The sequence below is a fragment of the Polypterus senegalus genome, chromosome 11 (genome assembly GCF_016835505.1).
Source record: "Polypterus senegalus isolate Bchr_013 chromosome 11, ASM1683550v1, whole genome shotgun sequence".
Taxonomy (NCBI): Eukaryota; Metazoa; Chordata; class Cladistia; order Polypteriformes; family Polypteridae; genus Polypterus; species Polypterus senegalus.
Window position 1 is genome coordinate 151,816,285 of NC_053164.1, and position 20,607 is coordinate 151,836,891.

Genomic DNA, 20,607 nt, shown 5'->3' on the forward strand with positions numbered 1-20,607 from the left:
ACTTTCTCTATACTTTGTATACTTCAAGTGCAAAGTGGCAGGTGAATTACTGTCAACAAAAAGCAGGCACCTGAGAAATAAACTGAAACGTTACTCACTCATGATTTTCCTGTTCATACGGTAAAGTGTTTGTTGGGAAGTACATTCCGATTTCAGGCGTTTGAATTACATACAGTATTGGTATACAAGAAGTGCAAAGAAAGGAGGTGTGTAAATCGCTTTCTACTCCACAGGCTTTACACGCGTATTCAGCTCGCCCTATCACTGCAAATGCTGTGTGAACAACCGGCCTCCTTCACCAGCCGCTGTTCACTGGATGAATATGTGCAAGTGGCTAGAGTTAAAACTTATAAGGGTTAAAAACCAACAGCAAGCAAATTAATTCAAAAAATGAAAACTAAAATTATGTTTAGTAAATTATTATTTTATTTCAGTTAGTCTTGCCAGCTAATTTAATAATTTCATTTAGTTTTAGTTTTTCATTTGAGTTTTGTTAATTATTTTATTTCAGTTTACAAAAATGTTTTTTTACTAATAGTTTCAGGTTTGATTTTAGTTTTCGTTAACTATAATAACCTTGCTTCATAGTGCCAACCACTGTGTGACCAGGCCTCCATTTAATCAAAGAAGAAAGAACATAGTGAGAGATGTGTAAGCTTTGCAACCAAAAAGCAACCTTATGTTTCATCAAAACAAAGAAAATATGGAATCGGAGTCTAAAGTCAGAAATAATGTGATCTATAAAACCAGGAAATTCAAAGCAACAATCACCAAACAGAATATTTTTTAATCCAATCTCACTGGTTTTAAATGTCCCAAAGGGCTAGGGAATAATCTCCCAACTGTTATCAGTGTGCATAGAATCATTTGTACTGATGAACCCCAGGTAGTCACTCACCATGTGGTCGAGCTGCTGGCAGTGACTGCCAGTATTGCCACCCTGTATCAGACTGGGTCGTTGAGGCTGGAAAAAGTCTCCAGATTGCCACTACCACAGCTGCTGCTGCTACTGACAGTTCTCTGATGGGCATGTGGAGAGGTAGCGGTGACGCGAAGCTGGAAGCACGCCTCAAGCATCTTGCTGGTAAGGATGGAATGGAAGTGGCACATTCTCTGTTCCTGCTGGCTGGGCCACATAAACTCCCCCACTTTGGCTTTGCACCAGGGGTCTTGTAGATTGACCACCCAGTAATCGTTCCACTATTTTATGGCTTTAATCCGGGGATCCTTGTTAAAGCACTGCAGCATACGAGCAGCCATGTTGTACAGGTGACCCCCATGACTACTTCCTGACTATCTTCTTCTTTTTCCTCCTACACCTCCTGCTGTTCTGTGTCTCCCCACCCCCTGACAACAGGCACTGCCCTCTGTTCCTGCTCATCATCCTTCTCTTTTTCCTCCTGGAGTTCCCCTGTCCTGTTGGGCTGCCTACTGGGCGTGTTCTCCTCCTTGTCACCACCCTCTACCATCTCGAGCAGGCCACCTAGTGTCCTGTCCAGCAGGACATCATTCCAGCCAATGTTATCCTGGCTGACAAACTTAGTGGCCTGCTTCAAACCTTGCAGAGCTGCCGCATCTGCTGCCACTGGTCCCTGGTAAAATATCTCAGTGGCCCTGGTGCCCTGCTCCACCAGGGCCAGTGGTTCATTGCCTTGTGCTGGTCCTGCAGCCGTTCCACCATATACAGGGTGTTCTACTGCGTTGCTGTATCACAAATCAGCCTTGGGGTTGAGAGACAGGAGATGCCACTTCTGTATTTTTGCAAGCAACTCACTGGCAGTATGAGAGTAGCAAAAATGGCAGCAGACCCTCCGTGCCTTACTCAGAAGCTCACCCAACATGGGTATGTTGGAGGAACCTCTGCACCACAAGGTTGAGCATGTGAGCAAAACATGGCACAGGGGTCAATCTGCAGAGTCACATCCCAGCCAGGAGGTTGGTGTCAACACTGCCCATCTGGAGCTGCTGGGGGGTCATCCACCTCAGGACCTGACCCTAACAGGAAGCCAAGATCGCAGGCCCAGTATGGTTACACTCACCCAGACACACCAGTTCCAGCACAGCCTGGCTATGCAGCACCAGAGCACAGCTGTGGGGTGTTCCTCCCTAAATGTGCCTAGAACCTCCCTTAAAAGCTCTTGTCCATCACTTCCCAGGTCTATCCTTGTCTACTTTTGGATTTCTACCCAGAGATCCCCCAAGTCGTGATCAAAGTGCAGGGGCAATTCCTTCCCAAGGAGACCTGTTAAGGATCTGGAGCCCTGGCTAAAGCTCATTGGCTGCACAGAATTGCTTTGGCTGTATTGCTGCTAGATGCTGCCATTGGCCATCCCCACAAGAATGACAGGTATAGCTGTAGATGGCTTAGAGGACGTGGATGAGTTGGTGGTGCCACACTCTTATCTCCTTCCTTCAAGCCTTCATGGGAACTGAATGATTTTTGGTGGAAAAAATATAAAATACACAAACATACAAAAAAAACGAAGGACAAATACTAGGGTTTTTTTTAACCCCACAGTGCTACACAGAAAAGCATCACCCATGTGCACACGCGTTTAACAACAAAAGCCGTGGACAGAAAGAAACATAACCACAAACATAATACAACAAACTAGCAATAATTAAAAAAAAACTAAGACAATAGCACTGAACACCTAAGAAAAATGAAATCCCAACAACAGTAAGTGCTTTATTTTCTTTCTTTCTCTTGTTTGCACACTTTATCTCTATCACTAACTAAGTCCCACAGAGTCAGTAATTCCAAGGGGGTGGTCCCATCCTGTGTTGGCTGTTACAGCTCTGGGGGATGTCGTGCTGGCCTCACAAAGCATTATGGATTGCTGGGAGAGAAGGTTCTCCTAAACCAGCCAAATTATTAGTACTTAAATCATCAAACAAGGGCGAACACGAACACAGCAAATTCGCTGTGAATAATGCTTTGGTGGCAAAATTTTCTGATCAATACAACTTTTCATGTTTTAAAAGGGTTTTGGACAGATTCTCCAAGCAAGAAGTTGATTTTTTTCCAATTTCAAATAATATAAATTACTCACTAACTTTTACAAGGTGGGTTGGGATTCTTCCAGTTAAGCAAAATTTGTGCTGAGTTGCAGGTCTTTATAGTAAGTATGTTTGCCGCCTGGTAAAAAAAAATGAAAGTTAGGTAGTACCATGTCACCCTCTGCTTTTAAAGGCATGGGCATCTTGAATTACAGATAAATTAAGTTATAATTAAGCCTAGTTTCTTAAAGAATAATTTATTGAGGTATATATAGATGCTCAGAAATTAAAATAGAGGCTTAGAAAAGATGTTCATTGTGACCGTATTGATTCTCCCTGCTAATGTGAGATGGAGGTAGACCATCTGTTCACATCTTGTTTGATTTTTTTCTATGCTGTTAGCAAAAATGTGTTGAAAAGATCTCTGTATTTACTTGTGATATTTACCCCTGGATATTTAAACTGTTCTAACAGAATCAATGGTTAAATGTCCAGTTTAGTATGGTATGCTAGCAGAAATCACTGGAAAAATCACAAATTCAATTATTCAATTTAATTTAGAGTCCAGGTGTCTTTTGAAATTCTGCTAATGTGTTAAGGACAAACGGTAAAGATGTTTGTAGGTCTAATATATAAAGTACCATATCATCTGCATATAGTACTATTTTCTGTTTGATTTCTTCTCTAATGCATGATGGCTCAATGGCTATTGTAAAAAGCAACAGTGATAAGACAACACCAATGTCGAGTACCATGTTCTAGATTGAAGTAGTTTGAGTTCATGTTGTTAATAGGTTTCTAGACTGGTATAAAGTAGTTTTATCCATTGTGGTGAGCGGCTGGGGGGCGGTACCCAGCCAGGATGTCTGGAAGGACCGGAAGAGGGACTACACCTCCTGCCCTATCTGCTCAGACCACATAGTAACATTAGGATATACTGTAATGTATCTTGGTTTTCTTAGCACTTGGGCAAAAACCTAAATATCACAGCAACACAACTGCATTACTAATTGTAAATGTGGTACTTCAAAGAGGTGATTCAAATGAAATGATGCTTCAGTTTAATGATATGTCATATGCAAACAATGGGAAATATGTATGCATTTTTTCCTAAAACACTGGTAAATAAATACTTCCGGAAAATCATAGCAGTCTGCACAGAGAAAACGTGTTCAAATGGGAATGAGCTTTTAATTTGAAGACAGGATTCTTAATCAGTGAAAGAAGTGAACAGGTGGGTCTTCAAGTTTAAAAGCTTTATTATTTCTACATATTTGCATAATTTCTGTACACCATGGTAGACTGTGTTGTGGTACAGTATCTCTTTTAAGCCCTCTACTTAACTATCAGACTAGAACAGTCACTATAATTCTATCATACAAAATATGTTTCATTCTGTACCAACTAACTAATACATCCACTGCCTTCCTATAATTTGAGATGTATATGTGTATCCTGAAGTTTCATATTTTTCCATGAAACTGCAATTACCAAATACAGTGTATAACAATTGTGATATACAGAGAAATATCTTGGACAAAATAAAATAAATACAAAAATAAACAAATGTATTGCCAAATGTGACAATAAATAAATAAAAACACAAAGACAAGTGAGCATAAACAATTTTTTATGAAATATTTGTTAGCTGCTTACATATTTATGTAGATGTTTATTTCTTCATGTATTTAAGTAACACTGCATGCAACATGAAACTTGCAATTAAATGAAATACGTCATTTTTACCCATCAGAGTTAAGAGGGTGGGCTCTAGTGAGAACTGTTTTTCATTGGTGAATTGTCAGTGCTCAAAATGACTGTGAATGTTGGTGGTGGATATGAATGCAAGAAAAAGTTGCTAATTAAATTCAGAAAGCTCTGAATTTATCATCAGGAGTGTGAATCTGAAGTATTTGCTGTAAATGTGGCTCTTGCTGGCCGAAGTTTTATGCTCACTGGATGAACAATTTGCCAATCAGATGTATTGTCTCATTTCACAATACATTTATTTATTTATTTATTTTTCCCCAAAATATTTCTCTGTAAGTATATATCACTGTGCAGTCTACATCACTCAGCATGTGAGCATCTTTAGTGTAACCAGTGGGTGGAGTGGTGGCTCTGAGGCTAAGGATCTGCGCTGGTATCCTGAAGGTTGCTGGTTCAAATCCCCATCACTGCCAAAAGAGATCCTACTCTGCTGGGCCCTTGATCAAGACCCTTAACCTACAATTGCTCAGACCCCAAGGGGTATGCAAAAAAACAAATAATTTCCTTTGGGATTAATAAAGTATAATAAAAAATAAAAAAATAAGCCCACATGAAAATAGCCTGAAGGACATTTACTAGAATGTATTGTAAAATGGTTTTGCATGTGCACATATCTAAAAAATGGCATAAATTTCAAATCAATTCAATTCAGTTTGTTATTGTTTAGCTCCATTGAGTGCAGTAGCAGAGTGCTATGACAAGTTCTCATGTAAAGTATAAAATGCAAGATTCAATTTTTTAAATTACTAAATACATAAGTACATATAAAGACACAGATTTCTTAAAACTTGCAGAAAACATATAGATTGGCATACATAGAAACCAACAATATCTCTCCATTAATTGATTATTAAACTATGTCCAACATCACTGCCAGATCTACTGAAGAAGAAGGACGCCTCATGCCTGGACAAACTAGTGAGGAAGGCAGGCTCTATTGTAGGCACGGAGCTGGACAGTTTGACATCTGTGGAGGCGCGACGGGCGCTGAGCAGGCTCCTGTCAATCATGGAGAATCCCCTGCATCCACTGAACAGTATCATCTCCAGACAGACAAGCAGCTTCAGTGACAGACTGTTGTCACTGTCCTGCTCCACTGACAGACTGAGGAGATCGTTCCTCCCCCACACTATGCGACTCTTCAATTCCACCCAGGGGGTTTGGTGTAAACGTTAACATTATACAAAGTTATTGTCTGTTTTTATCACTCTTTAATTTAATATTGTTTTTTGTATCAGTATACTGCTGCTGGAGTATGTGAATTTCCCCGTGGGATTAATAAAGTACCTATCTAGGCCTATCTACTATTCAGAATGATAAAAACGGTAATAGTTTAACAGTGACCTTGTTTATATACAAATCAAGCCTCAACATTGCATTTATGTTTGAGTAGTGTAGTTTTTATTCTCAATAAGGATGTAGCTGACTAACAGTCTTGGCTGCGGAGGTTGTGTTTATGAATATTTTCTGCCAGGTCAGGGTATTGAAAATTGTGTGCTGGTCCTTCTCAGTCTGTTTTTTTCACTGACTATTTTAATTTGTTAAAAGTGATTTGGAAGTATGCAATCAATTTTTCTTTTGTCCTTCCTGTAGGATGATTCTTTTAAAAATACCAAATACCTACATGTCCCCAATATAACTCAGCCTTTGCACTGGATAGTAAATCAACAGCCACACTGATAATCCAGCTCCTTTTACTGAATGAGCAGAGGTAAACAGACACGGCGTTTCTGCCTCTAAATGTATGTCATTGGCGCTCATCAGTATTCTCCAACATAAATTTACATTAGTAGTTAAGGGAGAATCACTTCAAAGGCAAAATATGAAATACGGAAACATATGAGCAAATTCCTTAAAAGAAAGCCTCAGCTGCATATCCCAATTTAAGACAAATACCCGCTGCGACGTTTATAAATAACCGTACGCTGTAAATACAATATTACGTGTTTCCGAGGGGTCCTACTTTACCTCTCATTGAACTACGTGGCTATACTAAAACTATTGGTTAAATTGTAAACTGTATGATGATTTTTGAAAGTAGCTACTTTCTATGAATTTGTTATTTAAATATGCATCTGAAAAGCTTTACTTACACTCCTCACAGGCATGCTTTAACCGCTCACTCGTCTTCGCGATCCATGTTTTGCTAAAGCTCTGAATGATCCAAGTGCTTCTGTGGTAGATTTTTGACAGATACACGCTTTCTTGTTACGTGCGTGGACTCTACACACACACACACATAACACACACCCTCGGAGTCTTGACAAGGCTGCAGCAATCAATCCTCGAAGCAATCAATTCTCACACGCCGCCGCTGTAGTTGAGCTTGAGTACCATGGACTGAAATCTGTCCTCTCCCTCTCTTCTAAGCCTCGGCATAATCGTCACACTGTCCGTAAACAAACTCAGATTTATTTGTTCATGGATACAATATACAATATTGACGAACAACTTACAAGACACAGTAATTGCCGGAACCAGAAATATGGTCACTGTAAGAGAAAGTCACGATGATACCGGTTTTCAACTTTAATTACTGTATATGCACTATCATTAATAAATACAGTAATGAATAAAAGATACACCTAAGAATGACTGGCCAGCAAGGTTGTTCACTGCTTGCGCTTGTGTTGCTTCCATAGAATTCTCCTTAGCGCTGGGACCATGAAATGAACTGTGCAGATTCTGAGTTCTGACACGCGCCTGACGCTATCGCGACCGGCTTCAAAATTAGGCAGGAAGTAGTCCTGGACACCGACGTGTGGAGAAAGTACAAACTCCATATTGACAACGACTAGGAAAGAAAGAGAACAAAAAAAAAATCTTTGAAACAACAATGTCAAAAACTGAGTCAACCGTACAGAAATATTATTTTTTTAAGGCAATAAGATAGTAAATGCGAATTCTCCTAAAGGTACTCTTTATATACTGTATATCCATGCATTCATCCATTTTCCTAACCCGTTATTATTCAAGGCAAGGTCGCGAGGTAGCTAAATCGTATCTCAGCTTAATCATCGGGCATTTTAAGAGAACAAAACATATTGTCACGCACGATTTAAAGGTAAAGTTTTTGTAACAAAAAACTATTTTTGGTTGAAATATAACAGCATCATTTTCCCTTCGTCCCCTAAGACCTTCTGGATGAATTTTTATTGATAGAACCTAAAAATGCTACCCGTATTTTCATTACAATTTGTTTGTATTGCTTGAAGGATATAGATAAGTAAAATGTGAGGAAAGTTAGGAATACTGTTTTTCACAAAAGGCTTACACTACAGAATTTCATTCTACGTATTCACTATTTTCCATCCATCCATTTTCCAACCCGCTGAATCCGAACACAGGGTCACGGGGGTCTGCTGGAGCCAATCCCAGCCAACACAGGGCACAATGCAGGAACCAATCCTGGGCAGGCTGCCAACCCACCGCAGTATTCACTATTTTGAAACAGTATTTCTAAACTTTGCTGTAAATTTTAAGTAGGATTTTTTTTTTTTAATTTACAAAATACAACTGTGATCCCAATCGATTTTGAGATCTGAAACAGCTAGAGGGTTCTCACCACTTGCTCCCATCTCAACACCTTCACATCTACTGCCCATCAAGGGGGGTAAGCCTCAATTTTATATGTCAAAAACCTGAGTTACAGTAAATATGACACAGAAATAATACTGGTTGTAATGGAGAGAAATTCAGGTACACCAGAGTAATTAGTTTAATTTGAAAGTTGAACCATTTTACACTCTTACATAAAAAAGTCAGTTATTTATTAAAACTAAGTGTGTCTTATTCAGAAATAACAGTGGTAACAGAATAAAATTACATGCACTAGTAAACTACATAAAAAGTGTACATATATATACAGTACAGTATATATAAATATATATACATACAGTATATATATACTCAGCAAAAAAAGAAACATCCCTTTTTCAGGACTGTGTATTTCAACAATAATGTTTTGAAAATCCAAATAACTTTACAGATCTTCATTGTAAAGGGTTTAAACAATGTTTTCCATGCATGTTCAATTAACCATAATCAATTAATTAACATGCACCTGTGGAATGGTCGTTAAGACCTTAACAGCTTACATAAAGTAGGCATTTAAGGTCACAGTTCTAAAAACGCAGGACACTAAAGAGACTTGTCTACCGACTGTGAAAAACACCCAAAGAAAGATGCCCAGGGTCCCTGCTCATCTGCATGAACGTGCATTAGGCATGCTGCAGGGAGGCATGAGGACTGCTGATGTGGCTAGGGCAATAAATTGCCATGTCCGCACTGTGAGATGCCTAAGACAGCGCTACAGGGAGACAGGAAGGACAGCTGATCATCCTCGCAGTGGAAGAGCCCCAATCTCAATCCCATTGAGCACGTCTGGGACCTGTTGGATCGCAGGGTGAGGGCTAGGGCCATTCCCCCCAGAAATGTCCAGGAACTTGCAGGTGCCTTGGTGAAAGAGTGGGGTAACATCTCACAGCAAGAACTGACAAATCTGGTCCAGTCCATGAGGAGGAGATGCACTGCAGTACTTCAAGCAGCTGGTGGCCACACCAGATACTGACTGGTACTTTTGATTTTGAGCCCCCCTTCATTCAGGGAAACATTGTGAAACATTTTTAGTTTATGTCTTATGGTGTTCACTCTTTTAGTGTTCATACAAATATTTACACATTAAGTTTACTGAAAGTAAAAACAGTTGAAAGTCAGAGGACGTTTCTTTTTTTGCTGAGTATATACAGTGGTGTGAAAAACTATTTGCCCCCTTCCTGATTTCTTATTCTTTTGCATGTTTGTCACACAAAATGTTTCTGATCATCAAACACATTTAACCATTAGTCAAATATAACACAAGTAAACACAAAATGCAGTTTTAAATGATGGTTTTATTATTTAGGAGAAAAAATCCAAACCTACATGGCCCCGTGTGAAAAAGTAATTGCCCCCTGAACCTAATAACTGGTTGGGCCACCCTTAGCAGCAATAACTGCAATCAAGCGTTTGCAATAACTTGCAATGAGTCTTTTACAGCACTCTGGAGGAATTTTGGCCCACTCATCTTTGCAGAATTGTTGTAATTCAGCTTTATTTGAGGGTTTTCTAGCATGAACCGCCTTTTTAAGGTCATGCCATAGCATCTCAATTGGATTCAGGTCAGGACTTTGACTAGGCCACTCCAAAGTCTTCATTTTGTTTTTCTTCAGCCATTCAGAGGTGGATTTGCTGGTGTGTTTTATGTCATTGTCCTGTTGCGGCACCCAAGATCGCTTCAGCTTGAGTTGACGAACAGATGGCCGGACATTCTCCTTCAGGATTTTTTGGTAGACAGTAGAATTCATGGTTCTATCTATCACAGCAAGCCTTCCAGGTCCTGAAGCAGCAAAACAACCCCAGACCATCACACTACCACCACCATATTTTACTGTTGGTATGATGTTCTTTTTCTGAAATGCTGTGTTCCTTTTATGCCAGATGTAACGGACATTTGCCTTCCAAAAAGTTCAACTTTTGTCTCATCAGTCCACAAGGTATTTTCCCAAAAGTCTTGGCAATCATTGAGATGTTTCTCAGCAAAATTGAGACGAGCCCTAATGTTCTTTATGCTTAACAGTGGTTTGCGTCTTGGAAATCTGCCATGCAGGCCGTTTTTGCCCAGTCTCTTTCTTATGGTGGAGTCGTGAACACTGACCTTAATTGAGGCAAGTGAGGCCTGCAGTTCTTTAGACGTTGTCCTGGGGTCTTTTGTGACCTCTCAGATGAGTCGCTCTGCGCTCTTGGGGTAATTTTGGTCGGCCGGCCACTCCTGGGAAGGTTCACCACTGTTCCATGTTTTTGCCATTTGTGGATAATGGCTGTCACTGTGGTTCGATGGAGTCCCAAAGCTTTAGAAATGGCTTTATAACCTTTACCAGACTGATAGATCTCAATTACTTCTGTTCTCATTTGTTCCTGAATTTCTTTGGATCTTGGCATGATGTCTAGCTTTTGAGGTGCTTTTGTTCTACTTCTCTGTGTCAGGCAGCTCCTATTTAAGTGATTTCTTGATTGAAAAAGGTGTGGCAGTAATCAGGCCTGGGGTGGCTATGGAAATTGAACTCAGGTGTGATACACCACAGTTAGGTTATTTTTAACAAGGGGCAATTACGTTTTCACACAGGGCCATGTAGGTTTGGATTTTGTTTCTCCCTAAATAATAAAAACCATCATTTAAAAACTGCATTTTGTGTTTACTTGTGTTATATTTGACTAAAGGTTAAATGTGTTTGATGATCAGAAACATTTTGTGTGACAAACATGCAAAAGAATAAGAAATCAGGAAGGGGGCAAATAGTTTTTCACACCACTGTATATATGTCGGGTTTTGGCCGTAGCGCAGGCAAGGGAGGTTGGCAAGCGAAGCGAGCGGGGGTAAGCCCCCTAGTGTATATATATATATATATATATATATACATATACAGTATATATATATATATATATATATATATATATATATATATATATATATATATATATATACAGTTAGTTTCATAAATATCTGGACAGAGACAGCTTTCTTCTAATTTTGGTTCTGTACATTACCACAATGAATTTTAAATGAAACAACTCTGATGCAGTTGAAGTGCAGACTTTCAGCTTTAATTCAGTGGGTTGAACAAAAAGATTGCATAAAAATGTGAGGCAACTAAAGCATTTTTTTAATGCCCTTTATTTTAGGGGTTCAAAAGTAATTGGACAAATTTAATAACTAGAAATAAAATGTTCATTTCTAATGGTTGAAAACCCTTTGCTGGCAATGACAGCCTGAAGTCTTGAACTCATGGACATCACCAGATGCTGGGTTTCCTCCTTTTTAATGCTCTGCCAGGCCTTTACATTTTACAGCTTTCAGTTGCTGTTTGTTTGTGGGCCTTTCTGTCCAAAGTTTAGTCTTCAACAAGTGAAATGCATGCTCAATTGGGTTAAGATCAGGTGACTGACTTGGCCATTCAAGAATTTTCCACTTCTTTGCTTTAATAAACTCCTGAGTTGCTTAGGCTGTATGTTTTGGGTCATTGTCCATCTGTATCATGAAACGCCGCCAATCAATTAGACTGCATTTAGCTGGATTTGAGCAGACAGTATGTCTCTGAACACCTCAGAATTCATTCGGCTGCTTCTGTCCTTTGTCACATCATCAATAAACACTATTGTCCCAGTACCACTGGCAGCCATACACGCCCAAGTCATCACACTGCCTCCACCGTGTTTTACAGATGATGTGGTATGCTTTGGATAATGAGCTGTTCGACGCCTTCTCCATACTTTTTTCTTGCCATCATTTTGGTAGAGGTTGATCTTGGTTTCATCTGTCCAAAGAATGTTTTTCCAGAACTGTGCTGGCTTTTTTAGATGTTCTTTAGAAAAGTCCAATCTAGCCTTTCTATTCTTGAAGCTTATGAGCGACTTGCACCTTGCAGTGCACCCTCTGTATTTAATTTCATGCAGTCTTCTCTTTATGGTAGACTTGGATATCGATACGCCTACCCCCTGAAGAGTGTTGTTAACTTGGTTGGCTGTTGTGAAGGGGTTTCTCTTCACCATGGAAATGATTCTGCGATCATCCACCACTGTTGTCTTCCGTGGACGTCCAGGTCTTTTTGTGTTGCTGAGTTCACCAGTGCTTGCTTTCTTTCTCAGGATGTACCAAACTGTACATTTTGCCACTCGTAATATTGTAGCAATTTCTCGGATGGGTTTTTTCTGTTTTCGCAGCTTAAGGATGGCTTCTTTCACCTGCATGGAGAGCTCCTTTGACTGCATGTTGTCTGTTCACAGCAAAATCTTCCACATTCAAGCACCACACCTCAAATCAACTTCAGGCCTTTTATCTGCTTAATTGATAATGACATAACGACGGACTTGCCTACACCTGCCCATGAAATAACCTTTGAGTCAATTGTCCAATTACTTTTGAGCCCCTGAAATGAAGGGATTATGTTAAAAAAATGCTTTAGTTGCCTCACATTTTTATGCAATCGTTTTGTTCAACCCACTGAATTAAAGCTGAAAGTCTGCACTTCAACTGCATCTGAGTAGTTTCGTTTAAAATTCATTGTGGTAATGCAGAGAACCAAAATTAGAAAAAAGTTGTCTCTGTCCAAATATTTATGGACCTAACTGTATATATACTGTATATAAAATTCCTCCATCCTCCAGGAACTGCCTGCATATTCTTGTCACGAGGCTGGGCATTGTCGTGCACAGGAGGAACCAAGGACCCACTGCACCAGCATAGGGTCTGACAATGGGTCCAAGGATTTCATCCCGATACCTAATGGCCTCATGAAGTCTGTTTCTGATTGTTTGGTCAGAGGCATCCACACCAGTGGCTTGCTGGAGGTCATTTTGTAAGGCTCTGGCAGTGCTCATCTTATTCCTCCTTGCCCAAAGAACCAGATACCGGCCCTGCTGATGGGTTAAGGACTCTGTCCAGCTCTCCTAGAGTAACTGCCTGTCTCCTGGAATCTCCTCCATGCCCTTGAGACTGTGCTGGGAGACACAGCCAACCTTTTGGCAGTGGCACGTATTGATGTGCCATCCTGGAGAAGTTGCACTACCTGTGCAATCTCTGTAGGGTCCAGGTATCACCTCATGCTTGCAGTAGTGACACTGACCGCAGCCAAATGCAAAACTAGTGAAAAAACAATTCAGAAAAGATGAGTAGGGAGGGAAAAATGCCAAAGGCCTCCACCTGCTAAAACATTCCTGTTTTAGTGGTCATTTCATTGTTGCCCCTCTAGTACACCTGTTGTTATTTCATTAACACTAAACCAGCTGAAACTGATTAACAACCCTCAGCTACTTAACAGACAACATCAATATCCCAGACATTTCATTGACTTGATGCTATACTTTGATTAAAAAGTGTTCCTTGCAGATAGATAGATAGATAGATAGATAGATAGATAGATAGATAGATAGATAACACACAAACACACATACTCTTCAGCCACATTATTAGGTACACCTTGCTAGTACCAGGTTGGACCCCCTTTTGCCTTCAGAACTACCGTAATTTTTCATGGCATAGACTCAACAAGGTGTTGGATACAATCCTTAGATATTTTGGTCCATACTAACATGGTAGCATCACACTGTTGCTGTAGAACTGTCAGCTATACATCCATGATGCAAATCTCCCATTCCATCACATCCCAAAATTACTCTATTGTATTGAAATCTGGTTACTGTGGAGGCCATTTCACTTACAATTAACTTATTGTCATGTTTAAGAAACCAGATTGAAATGATCTGAGCTTTTGTGACATGGCGTGTAATCCTACTGGAAGTAGCCATCAAAAGATGGGTTATTGATGTAAGAGTACATTAGCAGGAAGGCATAAAACATTTGTTGCAATAGCATGATAAAAGGACTAAAGATAATTTAAATTTGTGTAATCAGTGCTTCACCAACTGCTTTTTGATTGGTTTATGAACGTTTGGTGTGTATAGACAATTCACAGCTGTCACTTCTTTCCACATAGAGGATTACTAAATTAGTGGAGTGTTGCTGCCATATACCACCTGTAAGTGCAGTGAAATCTTGGAGAGATGTATCTGTATCATGAATAGGCTTGCCTTGGGAATGAATAATTACAAAAAGAAAATAAACCAGTTTTTAAAAGAAGAAACCCAAGAAATAAAAATTGAAAAAACAAAGTTTCTCTTCGTTTTCCTTGCACTTTTCATAATTATTCACAGTCAACGTAAGTTATTTCCCTACCCTTGCTAATTAAGAGTCAAGGAAACATTCCATCTGTACTTTCAAAGCTGTCAAATCATTTCCCAGTATCTTAGCAAACTACACCTACACCCAGAACTTCATGCTGTCAGTGTCAGCAGTCTTCATGCCACTTTCACAGTTTCAGATATGAAACATATCACCCAATGTCACTTCTGCATTTTTCATTTTTGTTTTGTTTTCTAACTTGAGTTAAACTTTAATTACTAAAATATATATGCTGCTCTGCAGTTTCTCAAAGCAATAGCTGTGATAAGCTATGTTTGCTTATGGTCATGAAGAAAACGGGTTTGTATGTGGTTTAAAATAGGAGTTTTCACACATAACCCAATCTGGCCGGCCAAGTTCAACATCAAATAAATGGATCATTGTGGACAATTGGAATGAAGTGGGTTTGTGAAAGACAGAGGAAATGGGAGAAAGAGAGTGAGTTAGAGAGATGCTCCACAGTATGAAATCGGGGAAAAAATGTTTCTTTTGGTTTACAAACATTGATGGAAATACAGGTATATCATTGGATTAGATTACCACTGAGCACTCAACTGTTGCCACTGCCTGTTAGTGTTGGATTAGGAGGGGGGCCTTGTGGTGTGTGCTGATCCCCCTGTGAATCCTCTTGTGTATCACCCCAGCTGTAGTGTGCGTCTGACAATGCCCACCTCCAATGCCATATTGAACATGTTGCTTTGGAAACCATTTTCTAAACTGGGGCATACTTTTTAATTAATCTTTACAAATAATGTCACAATATTCAAAGCAAGACAGTGGGCTGATATTGAAAACCCTGGTTATGTGAGTGAGCTCAGAGAACTAAAAGCCACTTATAACTTTCCTTTCCCTAGAAAATAATTCAATTTATTTTTAAAAAACAAGACAGTATTTTAACTCCAAGTCAAATTAAGACATTGTCCAAACAGACATTTCATGTAAAGTCCCCCCTTGTTTAACTTGATAGTTTTAATGATCAGTAGTGTTGACAGTAATCAGTAGTGTTATGAGAGGTGCCAATTGCATTTTGACCATAGCTGTTTGAAGCTGCTAGCTTTCCTGAGATACTTACCAGGTACCACTCAAATTCCCTGTTTTCAGTCACTTATAAGATAACAAAAAACTCATTTTCAGACCGCCCTCGAAACTTTTGTGTGATCCATGTGTGTTCAACCAACATCTTGGCCATTTCACTCAGTCTACCCTAAGTGGTAACCAGCTAATATATTGGTGTCTCGGATTATAATTAAGAGACACAATTAATAATTAATAGAGCTACGTCAGTCATTGTAGTTTGATTTAAGGTGTCCAGGCAATGCATCACACAATGTCAGATTTCTGTTCCAAATATGCTGTTCATTATGAACAATTCAGAAATCCTAGGTGGTTTGAGCAGGGTCCCTAAAAAGTCAATGGCACATTTGTTTGTATTGATGTGTCCCTTCCTGTCAGTTCGTCTTCTGGAATTGGAGGAAGCCATTTACCATTCCTCTCTTCTGATTCTAATCTTTTTTCCATCTTCCTGAATAAAGGTATACTTTGCACCTACATTTCTCATTTTTTAAGGTTTCCTCCAGAAAGCCTTCTGACAATGAATTGACAAGCGCATGTAGTTTAATTTAATTTACTGACAAACAGTATTACTCTTTTCAGGAATAGCCATATCAGCAACTGCTTATATTGTGTACTTTTTTCATTATATAGTAAATAATATGTATAAATCCTTCATAATCTTTGTGCTCCCCAACCCAATTCTTAATTGCTGAATGCTTCTTAAATGAGCTAACTCTCGTGCCACCTGTAGCAACAGACAGTAGTTGTGAGGCAGAGCACATTAAATTCAAAATGCATTAATAAGTGTTGTTTTTTTTTTAAGTTGTACAGATGCAGACATAAGTTTTCTGTATCAAAAGTGGTTATGAAGAGAAGCAGGAAAAAAAGTAAAGGGTAAGAATTGGTGGCTAATATATCTGACGAGAGAGTATGGTTCAGAAGTGTACCCATTGACTTCTGTGTCTCTGTATTAGATCAAAAGAAAGAACCCAACTCCTATATATTATTTAATGCAAATTACTAGGCTATAGCTGATGCTCATTCATATTCCCATTCTCTTGGATCTTAGTCACACCTGCAATAAAGGCCTTCATAAGTTGCCAGGTGGCATACAATTTTCACCTCAGCTGTACTGTGTTAAGTTGAGCGCTCAATGCTACAGTACATTGCTTTTAGAGCAGGTATCCCTGTTTTGTAAAGCCAGGACAAATTAAAAGTAGCCATTTCCAGAAGTGCTTTTTCAGAATTTCAGCTCGTAAAATTTTCAACTAATCTGGAGCTCTTGAACAACATACCTTTTCAGAAAGGTTGGTCCTTTCTGAATGGCTAATAGTTTTAGACCCTTTATAGAACATTTTTATCTGGAAATGCTTATCCAGTGTGACGTGTTTGTCTCTTGCATTTTTGAGTGGCTGTAGGTTAGCTTAAATAATTTTAAATGGTTCCCTGTGTGTGTATGTGTGCTAGTGAGGGCATATGAGATTGGGTCATGTAAAACAAGCTCCTTGCTTAGGGCTGTTTCCCACCTTGCATCTCAGTCCCCAGTGAGCCTGAATCAAATTAAGCAAGCTTGCGAATGTTGTATTATTAGTTTATTTTCAGGACGATGAGCTGTGGCTAGAATTTCAGGTTCATTTTTCAGTATGTTTTTGGTTTTCTCCATCAGGTTAGCTTTGATAATCAATTATAAGCATGCATTTTCTTAGTCTGAAAGTCATATAAGGATTTCATGGTTCAGGTTTAATCAGCGTACACTGAAGTCCTGCAGAACTCTTAAGACAATCTCCAAAATTTCTATCGGATTCCACCTCACAATGTCTTTTTTTCAAGATGCCACAGTAACATTTTTTGACATAACTTCTGATTTTGATACACAACTTTAAGCAGCTCCTCATGAATGTGGTTATACTTTTATTAAATATTTCAAAACACATGTGACTGTCTGACCTTTTCACGGGATGACAGGCCCTGGCACATAAATACTTTCATGTACTGACAATGTCGTTTCTATGTAGTCTTTAAACAATGGTTCATTACTGATGAATAATAGTGGGTTGTCCTCTGTGTTGACTCCATATTCCAGCAGTTTTCATATGGCATTTGAAAATAAAAATTATTCTGACAGATTAAGCAACATAAAAGATTTCTTTTTATTATGTATGGTTTTTCCTCATTTTATCTTTTCATGCTCTGGGAAGTCCCTGGGGGGTTTGTTCAACAGGAGCAAAGGGCATGAATACATCCTTTATTTATTCATCTATGCATTTTATAAAGTCATTTATTCTACAAAAGAGTAATAGCATATTGGAGTCTAATCTGGAAACTTTGGCGCAAGGTATGCTCCAGTCCTAGATAGGATGCCAAGCACAGTTTCACAGACTTATAATTAATCATAGTTGAATGTTTTGTAAACCTCCTTTCTCAGTATTGCAGGCGAATCATGTTCATTACACTTAAAACTCAAAGGCAGTTTCCCATTTAAGTTAATATTTCACAATTGCCTTGCCTTTTGTCTCCATCTTGTGGCCAAAAATATAATACACATGATGTAAGTGGTGCATTCATTTTAAACACCGGCATTTTCCAAAAAGATGGATATAGTACCATTTCATCATCTAGTTTTTGTTAGAGGCAATGGTGCCACATTCCTGGACTGTTTCCTGCCTTGTAACCAATGTTGCCAAGACAAACCTTGACCCCCAGCAACCATGGACTGGAAACGTGCGTTTGAGAATGTGTGTTTACTGTTGCTGTCCTGCTGTAACACAATGCCTAGAATAAGCAGATAAAAACATTAGTGGATAAGCGCATTGTTGTAAAAACCTTTAACATACATTAGAATGCTAGAAAAAGTTTTACAGGAACAGGTAATTCAGCTCAACAAAGCTCACCAAACCTATCCATTTAATTACTCCAAATTAACCTCAGATCAGGTATTGTATGTCCCTAAAGTCCTACTGTCTACCATACTACTTGTTAGCCTATTCCATATGACTATGATTCTCTACATGAAGAAAAACATACTAACATTTGTGTGAAATTTACTCGTAATAACCTTCCAACAGTGTGCCCTTTGCATATGCCTACACCGTCTGTGTTCCTTTCTGTAGCTGTGTCTTTTCCAGGTACCCAAAATTGAGTAGTAACTGAGCTGAACATTTAACAAAAGAAATTTCCTATTCCAATAAAAAAAATTTTTTGAAGAGTTTTAGTGAAAATTTAAATAAGGAACAAATCACAATAATTCAGAAAAAAGTTATTACACAAGCAGAATAAAAGAGAAAAAAAGATTTTTTATACAATCTTAGTTTTCTCATGTCAAACCAGTTGCTTTCTACACTTAAAATTTGTTATTTATCATTGGAAAACTTACATTGGGTTCAGTTAATACATTCAGTACATTCTGTAAATATGTATGGTACAGTTTGAAACTGTTTCCTCTCCATTCTTTACCAATTGCAAGGCAGATCATAAACTGGGATTATTCTTTAGTCAGAAGGACAAGAAATAATTAGAACATTCAATTTACAGTATAGTTTAGCTTATGGGGTTATAATAGAACCTCCCATAGACTATACACTAATGTAGAGGCAAACATTTTAACATAACTAACAAAATACTACTATCAATTTAACATAACTAATGAATGGCTCTTACACTTCCCTTTATTCAACAATTAAAGCTGTGACCTTTTTACTAGAACCAACTTATTTTATCAAATGAACATTTTATACCCTAATTCCTTCTAGTTTAGAAAACTCACTTACTGAATACTATCCAATGCTATGGCACTGATTATTTATTTACTCACCTGCATCAGGTAAACACATATCTTAACTTTTTCTTGGTATTTCTGTGCTTATAAGATTTTTATTAAAAATCACATTTGTTTTACATTCCCTGTTAAGTATTGGAACAACTGACTGTTAGGCATTTCTTACTGGTCAGGTGTTTCCTGTTGATAATGCGCATACAGAAAATGGGTATAAATGTGTGCACGTTAGATTTTGCCTTTGCTCTCCGTGATGGTACCAACTGTGGAATAAGCAGACATGACACAAAAAGTAGAGAACCATTCATTAAAAAGTAAGCATCCTAGAAACTGAAAGAAAAGAAGAATTCAATCACAATCATAGCATTAACAATTTAGAAAATGTACACATGACGTAGCATTCAGGTGCCCTTTATGACTAAGTTATCTATATGTAAGTTAAGCAATTCAAATTTTTTAGAATCTTCATCCAAGAGTCCGTTATTACATATTTGTTTATTAACCATTTTTGTGACAGTGGGTCATATTAAAAATAAAAATGATAACAGAATACAATTACATGACTTAATAGAATACAGCAAACACATTTTATTATTATTCTTTTTTGTTATTTAACAGAATTTTGCAATGTTATGTAGTTAAAAAAGTAGCTTAAATAGGTTTGTGGTGGGTCAGTAGCCTTCATACACAACACATTCCAAATCAAGTAATACAAATATAACTTTGATTGATGTGTGTTGGTTTTGGAGGGTCGGTGACTAACTGATGTTCAATTTACTTAAACATAACATTTTTAAAAGCATGTCCCATACAGTAGTACCCAATAACTACAAAAATCAAAATATGTTCCCCATCCAGCTATTAAGTGACCATGGTGAGTTCTGCGGTAGGAGTGATGGATACATTTAAGGTGCGGGTGGGATTATTTCATGGATTGGCTCCGAGCCCTTTCTTTTTGCAATGGTGATGGACAGGTTGACAGACAAGATTAGACAGGAGTCCCCATGGACTATGATGTTTGGTGATGACAATGTGACCTGTGGCGATAATAGGGAGCAGTTTGAGGTGACCCTGGAGAGGTGCTGATATCCTCTAGAGAGGAGAGGAATGAATGTCAGTTGGAACAAGTCAGAATACATGTGTGTGAATGAGAGGGAGGTCAGAGGAATGGCGAGGATGCAGGGAGTAGAGTTGGTGAATGTGGATGAGTTTAAATACTTGGGATCAACAGTACAGA

The 20,607-nt window shown here is 38.5% G+C and overlaps 1 protein-coding gene across 9 annotated transcripts in view; it reads right to left on the minus strand.

Moving 5' to 3' along the window:
* The window catches only part of LOC120539626 (oxysterol-binding protein 2-like), a 257,524-nt gene that overhangs the window by 181,613 nt on the left and 55,304 nt on the right, over positions 1–20,607 (minus strand). The window contains exons 1-2 of one of the 9 annotated variants that reach the window (XM_039769918.1): positions 6,864–7,025; positions 3,058–3,139 (exon numbers count right to left, since the gene is read on the minus strand). The exons of 7 other annotated variants lie outside the window; for them this stretch is intronic. In XM_039769918.1, the coding sequence (XP_039625852.1) occupies positions 3,058–3,139; positions 6,864–6,878 (97 nt within the window). In that variant the 5' untranslated portion in view covers positions 6,879–7,025. Of the gene's footprint in view, positions 1–3,057; positions 3,140–6,863; positions 7,026–20,607 lie in introns of those variants that run through there. One more of the 9 variants, XM_039769921.1, reaches the window with a different exon arrangement.